Source organism: Homalodisca vitripennis, chromosome 6 (genome assembly GCF_021130785.1).
Source record: "Homalodisca vitripennis isolate AUS2020 chromosome 6, UT_GWSS_2.1, whole genome shotgun sequence".
NCBI lineage: Eukaryota > Metazoa > Arthropoda > Insecta > Hemiptera > Cicadellidae > Homalodisca > Homalodisca vitripennis.
In genome coordinates, this window is record NC_060212.1 from 166587148 (window position 1) to 166595620 (window position 8473).

Consider the following 8473-nt stretch of genomic DNA (forward strand, 5'->3'; position numbering starts at 1 on the left):
TTCTAACTCCTTGATATATAATATAATAAAATGTTATGAAACTCTTACTTATAATAAAGAATTAAAGAATCATATCGCTAATGTACCTTAGCAACTTTTTAATAAACCAAAAGACTTCATTTTACTGTTGAAGAACTACAAATCTTCAGTATTTCTGTACGTAAATAACTTATTAAAAATTTTCTCTACATTAAAATAATCCATACCGATATATCATGTTTCTTTGCTGTGATTCTGAATTTGCTAATTACAAAACTAAGCAAAAATCCGCTTTTATGTAATAGATTGGTGTTATGAAAAAAATCATATGTCATTGTCAATATTTCAAAATTAATTAGTTTTATCGGCTATCCTATCAATATTATCACGTTTGTAATCTATTGTTAAAAAATGCTTTATAAAATATAACTTAGTAAGTAAAAGTATAAACTACCATATATTGTGATTCAATAAATGGAAATGTTTTTCAGAAGAGATTGGATTTAAGATATTTTAGACGTTATCCCAGATAAAATTCCTCTATAAGTTTAAAAAAATCTGACTACATTACGCAAACAAATCACGAGCATCCAGAAGTAAAAACCCTTTGGTACCAAGACTTTCTCAGGAGGAAGACCATTCAGATGTCTAGGGTTTATGAGAAGGAGAGACTTCACAACTGGAAAGCTTTAAGGCGGTGAAAGTCTAATGAAAAAGAAAGAATATGCAGTCCAGAAACATGTAAATTTTGGATTCTTATAAATTTCAGGAGTTTACACAGGCCGACAATCCTACATGCTGAGACATACTGACGTCTAGAAGTTTATAAACTTAAATCTTAGAAACGAAAAGCCTCCTAAGTGTTAAAAGCTCTAACAGATGGAGAGTTGTCAGATAAAAAAGGTTTCAAGATGCAGGATGCTTTCACAGATCAGAAGTTTCTAGAAGTTTGAGGTTACTGAAAACAATTAACTTCAATAGTTTGAATAGTACTAGAAGTCAGTATTTTCAAGAATAAATGTTTTAGATAATAAAAGCTCCTAGTGGCCTAGATCTCTTTGAACCCGGAACCTGCCATTAAAAGTACTAGTTGAGAAGTAGAACACTTTAAAAGTGTATAGCTTCTTAGAATTCTCCTATAAATAAATATAAGAGTATTAGGGTATATTAAGCATTATTAAACAATAAAATTAATCGCTAAAGACTGTATGATTTTAGATTTGTTATGAATTTGTTATTTTTTTATCTATGAAACACGTGTTTAGCGTACCATTTCATGGGACTGTTTAATTGAATAAATTGTATAAATTTATTCATAAAATTATGTGAGTTGAGCTACCATTAAAAGAATGTCACATATCAACTTAGCAAAATTTATCTGTGCTATTATTTATCAAAAGAAGTGAATGAGTACTTTCAATTTAATGTTTGTTTCATATTTACAAAAATATGTGAGCAATCGGCCTTTTTTTTGGTAATTATTTTGAGTAAGTTGATGAAAGTGCGCGCCACGTTTCTACATTTCTCCCGAGAGGGATATTGAGGTAAGCACCAAATTTATTTTACGTTATATTGATATAGTCGTCGAGATCTCATATTAAATTAATTTTTTTGTCTTTTTATAGGAAAAAATAAATTTATAGAAACTTCAGAGCAATCTGCATAACTGATTCTTGATGAACAATAAAGCACAATAGAATTAAACAGTTTATATTTGGTTCAAACTTGCTAGAAAAGCAAATTAAAATTGAACTTTGTTAATAACTTTGATTAAATTTTGGAAATTTACTAATTTTTTGATGTTTAATTTGAACTGTTTTATTGTTAATTTTTATTAGAAATTAATTTAACTTTAATAATTGTTGGAGAGAGTTGTATCTGAATTGCAAAGACTTGAAAATTAAGGTACAACGAGTGGAAAAAGAAGTTTGACTTTTGATTTAGGAATTTTGATTGAACTTAGTTAGAAGGGAACGTTTTTATTTTAGTTATTTCCAAGTGGTATTTGATTTTTATTTGAAAACTTTATTATTTTATTTCAGAAGAGAGCTCTGATTTTTAGTTTGATAAATTTGACTAAATTGTTTTCTTGCCAAAGGACTTTTTTAATATTACTAATCGGTCAATTCCTTCGTGGAAAATAGAGAGTGATGAAATTCTGAAGCATTAAACTATTTAATTTGCCATTTTAAATCAATATATAATTTTTATTTAGAATTGTATTTTTATATTAGACAAACCAGATAATATTTAATATTTAAAAATGTAGTAACAAATTTTACTGCATGTTCAGTCGGAGCTTACTAATCAAAAAAATTATTTATATCGTCTTGGATGTCTGATTGATAAATTTATTCATAAGATTCTGGAATATTAATACCTATACTCCAAGTCGTTATACTACACTTCCTTTGTATAGTTTTGGACTTACAAAAGTTTCAAAGTATAATAACTAAGAAATGGGTGATTTCATAAGAACGAAATATGATAAGTGGGATAGAGTTACCTTTGTATGAATGTTAAAGTACATTAGTATTTTGTTGTGAAACATTTTCACGGAACAGCCTAGTACAGGTTTTACTGAGCGGCATTACCCTTAACTATACGGATTAAGTTAATGACGTGTTTAACTGCTGATTAATAATCAGTTAATTATTGCAGTTTACAATTGAAATTACTCACGCGTTGTCGTTTTTTACACTTGTGATGACACTTTTTGAACTATTAAATTCTAAATATCTATATACGCTGTATATCTAACTATATATCTGTATTATATCTAACATGCTATTACATGTCTGAACGAAGTTAAGGTTTAGAAAGGATATTTCACCAATAAAGCTTCAGTTACACGGTTAAAAAAAGTGTTTGTTCCTGATTCTCAATCAAATAGAAATAGTGGTTGATGTGCGTCATCCTCGGAGAAAATAGTGGGTAGGAGTGAATAATTGAAGTTTAGGTGGTGTCAGACTCCCTTTCAACCCTGGGATTGTGGAGCTGAGATCCAGAAAATCCGTCATGTTGTTGTTGATTGTCCTTACCTTGTATTTCCGGTGTATTTATCTTCATGTGGCAAATGAAGCAACGTTAGAATGGATAAGAAGATATACAAACGATGTCCCGTATTTTCTGTGTTATTTGTTCCCTACCATAAGCTTTTTGTGGTGTAAAGAATCTATGAACTACTAATAACCTTACTAATGACTTAGATAGTATACAATATACACTTCACTTAAAAAGGTAGTACACACAAATTTCAGTTGATGACTGTAGTTGTAGTATTATTAGTTTTTCTCTGCTTTAAAATGTAATTTTTTGTAGGATATACGATCGAATATTAGTCAGCCACTCCCCAAATCCTGAAGGCAATAATTACTTTATTTCACTCCGTATACCTAAGATTGTGCATTTAAAATCAAATTATATTGGACACTTTAGCTTAAACGTTATAAAAATGTTATTTATTTCATTTAGTTAGTTTTATACCTTTTAATTAAATTATTTAAGAGAGTACAAAGCGAATTTAGCAATTAAACAATGCCTTATATTGTATAATTTACAAGAATATACTACTTTACTACTTTCAGTATATTATTGAATTTCTTAAAACAATGAGCATAAATAAATAAAATATAATGTATGTTAAAACAGTGATTTCTTTTTTGATGACGGAACTATCATTCCAGACATCAGCAACCTTAATTCATTGTTACTCGTCTCGATAGCTTGAACTTTCTTGTTGTGTTTCTTTTGTCTATTCTTAGCAAGTTCCTCCTCATTAAGTTCCAGCAGATCTACCTGGAGTTTGAGATCCACAACTTGTCTGTCCAGCTTCTCAATCTCACTCTTCAGCTCCACCACGAGATTTCTCTTGTCACACTTGTATGCCAGAGCCTTGTCTACTTTGTCCGAGCTGAACGCCAAACTGCTCTCGTAGATCCCACGGTAATATGACAACACCTCTTTTATGTACTCTCGGACTCGGAGGAAGAGCAAGCCGCGCTCCACACAGTCTACCGTCACCTGGCGGATTATCTCACTGAAGTATTCGTCTATCAGTTGGAATCGTTTGACACATATTGGTCTCTCACGCGCCATATGTTCCCTCAGCGCAGTTTCCAGTGTCTCTCCCAGTCTCGGGACGTCTTCTCGCACCACCACATCCCTGGAGACGTACTGCCTCCACAGCACCCCCTTGTCCTCCCACTCCCTCGGCGGCCGGATACAGTTCAGCACGTCGTGTAGAGTACCCGTCGTATCGGCCATCGGGTGAACGTTATAGGGATTCCTCGGCGGCTTGCGACGTTGTGTCACATCTGTCACAGACTCACACGACTCCGGGTCCTTCACTACCATCACGGGATCGTCGTACCGAACCATCTCGACCCCTGAATGGAAAAGGGTATCTACTTCAGAAAGCCTATCGTTTGCTATACTCATTTCAAAATTTCAAAATTCTACCCTCTTGATATATTTAGTCTGTTGGGTATTTAATATTGAAGTTATGCCACTAATAACACCAAAACATTAGGATTGAATAAACATGACAATACGAACTATACAGTATAACATGTGTTTTATTTCTAAAACATGTTTATAGTTTTATGAGTTTTACACACTTGTATGGCTAAATCTGAACTGAGCATATGATGATTATTTTAGATTTTTAGACCTATTTTGTTATTTGTTTCGATTAACTCATACATATAATAATCAGAAATCTTTATTCATGAACATCAAATACAGAATAAGCGTCAACACTTCAAATACAATCAGATAAAAAGTTGATGAACGTACATGTTTATGTGTTTCTTTGAAGGTTTTTTTAGCAAAAGTCAAAAGCTCTTCTAGAATGTATACAGGGTAACATAGTAACTAAATCTTCAGTCTTCTCTTTGGAAAATCTGATTCGTCCTCCTTCAGCTTAGGTGGGAGTACATTGTATAGCTTTGCTCCTCTGTATGATGGTTTTTTTAATAAATGTGCTGTACAGTAGTCGTAAGTTATGTTAACCACTAGATATGTGGCAATTTCCAAATCTTCAGCATTTTTAGCGTTGGCTAGCAGAGCGGTGTCATTAGCAAACATGATTGTTCGACTATAAGGTTTCATGAACAAACAAAGGTCACAAGTGAAAAGAATAAACAACACAGATCCCAACTGAGTGGAGGAGTTCCCCAAGGCTGAGTGCTTTGAGAAACTCTTCTCGTGAAGTAGATCTTGTACTTATTGTTGTTCTATCAACAATTCGCTTTACGCTCGAAACCAATGAAGTGCAGCATTTTTAGTCCTCAAGTTTACAAGTAAAACAAATTAAACTATGTTCAAGACAATCAAATGCATTGTTTGGTCTAATAATGTACAACTTACTGTGTTACTAACTTCAATATTTTCAAACATATTCTATAATAATATAAAAGTTCTGTAAAAGTTATTATTGTCGGTTTTCTACGTAGAAATCCATTCTGTCCTGCAAGGTAAGAGGCTGTTTAGCTGTGGATGATGTAATAGTTTTCTTAGTACTACTAATTGATGATTCTCAATTATTTGGAAGGCCTTAGATATGACCATGTATAGGCGATAAAATTTTAACACCTTAACAAGTGCTGGAATTTGTAGTTCTATTAATGAAAATCTTTATCAACTTAGAAGTTTTCGTACTATAATATGGTATGCAGGCGAAACTCGAAAATTTATCACTGGTTCAGGAGTAAGAATCTACCGTACATCCTAGAAGAAATAAAAATATTAACATATTCTTTTAAAGTTAGTACAGAAAACATCCTGGAAGTCAAACGATGATAGACGTTCCTACAAAATTGATTATGGATATAAAAGCATTACAGATCGTAAAAAAATATTTTCCCGGCACTATTAGACTGACGTCTGTGTTTAGTAAACATTTTTATTACAAACGAGTAACGAAATACCTTCGAAGTAAATTCAAGCAATCAAAATTAGAGCATTGCTGTTATTGGAAAGAATTTTTATAAAATGATAGTAAAACTATCAAAGTGTTATTATAATATTCAGACTAATGTAAATATTATAAATATTTTTAGATACAGAAGACCTTCTATTTTATATGGATGGGAGGTAATATGAATATTCAAATAATAAACAATAATTGTAACTCCAAAATATTATATAAATATGCATATATGCATATACAATACGATGTTATATGTGTGTACTATATGTACATAAAAAGCCAGAAATAGAGGGTAAGATAGTTGTTTGCATTGTATAGTTAATAGAAAAATAAGAAGTATCTCCCTGCTCCTATAAATGTCTCGGCTGCCGCAAAAGTACGATGTAGTACTTGAAAGAATTGTGTTTTTGTTGTTACAGTCCTCAAAGATATATTTACATACTATTTGATTTTAACGGTCTTGAATAACGATAATAATCATGATTTAAATACGGTTTCCCCATTATAAATCTAATGATAAAATCAGATAAATTTACCAGACTATTAATGTAACGTGATGCACATGTTAAAGCTTTACATGTACTTTAAAGCTTTACTTTAAAGCTCGGAGATGGTTTTTTTTATTCTCTGCACCTTTTTGCATTGAAACACAATTTATTCATTCCACCGTTCAATATATATCTAGATGGATAAATCAAATGTATTTATTGGATTGGAAAGGTTTTCTTTACTATTTTGTGTTGGTTACTCACTATACGCAGTTTTTGGTTTTTATAAGCAATTGATAGGAATATGTTTAATGAAAAACAAATACTTGAAGAATTTTAGATTTATTTACGTTAAAACAGTTTTATTTTCAAACGGTAGTACTTTATAGCGTAGACGAATAGACTTTGATAATTTAGCATATACTTTGTATATAATAAGAAAATGCAATATAAAAACTTGTAAAAACTAAAATATCCTTTAAAGCGGTATGTTGAGTTCACTAGAAGTAATAACCAAGTCAGTTAGCTCTCGCCCCCAGAATAAACTACTTTACTTGGACTTTTTGTGAGCGGTGTCAGTAAATTCAATATTTCAGATTGAAAAGCATTTAACTTCAGATACAATCAGTTTCCCTTTGCCTTCATAAATTAGTGTTTGATAGGCAAAAGAATCATTTTCAACTGGAATCTTTTTGAAAGTTTTATCTAACATGTAATAACCATTTAATAATATTATCGATTAAATATCTAAATAAAATATATTACAAACACACACACACACACACACACACACACACACACACACACACACACACACACACACACACACACTCACACACACTCACACAATCACACAAACATATATATATATATATATATATATATATATAATTTACACAATTTGTATATTATATATATATTCTATTTTACAAAATGATCTAAACACAAGTATATCTAACAAAAAACTAACACAACTGCGTTATAAAGCTACAAGGTAGTAATGGAAAATTTGAAACATTTACTCAGGTCTTGCTTATACTACTGTATTATATATTATTACAAACTAAAAGTATAAAGTATGGTAAAAATAAAATACTGGAATTAAGATGCATCGTATAATGTGTTTATTTTACCTACAATAGAAAAACCTTTGGAATATATGCACATGCTTATTTACAAGGCGTTACCTGTACTATAATATTAAAATCTAATGGTTCTGCCTATGAGTTCTTATGTGTTCTTTATGAGTGCTCAATTACGTAAAAACTAATGGAAAATAGTACTTAAATTCTAAATGGACATTTTTAGGGTTCCTGGATAACGTTTAGTCTCATTCTTATTTCAAAAATCCTTCCTGCCTACGCCTAATTGGTTTCTAAGTTGAAAAATCCCACGTTGTCCTCTAAAGTGCAAACAAATTTTCTTTGAAACAGCCTGTTAAATTTAATTAACTGTTTTGCGTAAACATTTATGACAAATCATCAATGTGGGTTTATGACAGCAAACCCACGTTGTTATTATTTCATTTAATAACTGTTTTCAAATAGTGATGTAATATATGTTTTATTATTGATCGGGAAACAAATTAGAGACAAATATAACACAAACGGTTAATAAGACCAAAGTAATTTACAAATGCCAAGAAAACCCTTTTTACATATTTTCATTATTGTAATAATAAGTTTAACTCAACGTTGTGGTCTGAAATATAATTCCATAAAACCACATTTTGTCATAAAAGTGAAAATCCTAATAAATTACGTGCGAAACCGCAGGTAAAGTTTTGTTTTATATACAATTCATATCACACAAGAGGTAAATTAAGTTATTAATAAAAAAAGAATCGAACGCAAGCGTTGTTCATAAAAAACAAGTTTCGTTTATCGCGTCACAATTAACGAGTTTGTGTGTGCTGTTCTGAATAATGATTTTCTGAAAAGCAATAACAACCTTTGAAAACAGTTACGAAATATGTAATTTTCTGTCAAACCAATTGTATAATATTTATACGAGCTAGGGAATGTATAATTTTTACCTCAATCCATGCTTGAATATATTTGTTTTTCAAATAGTA

General features: G+C 30.8%; 1 protein-coding gene across 1 annotated transcript; it reads right to left on the bottom strand.

Annotated features, from left to right (window-relative positions):
- Nucleotides 1-3453: 3453 nt before the first annotated feature.
- LOC124365292 (axonemal dynein light intermediate polypeptide 1-like) lies at nucleotides 3454-4531 on the bottom strand. Its single transcript, XM_046821262.1, has one exon. It carries the CDS (start codon nucleotides 4417-4419, stop codon nucleotides 3622-3624), a length of 798 nt encoding a protein of 265 aa, XP_046677218.1. The 5' UTR covers nucleotides 4420-4531; the 3' UTR covers nucleotides 3454-3621.
- Nucleotides 4532-8473: the final 3942 nt, after the last annotated feature.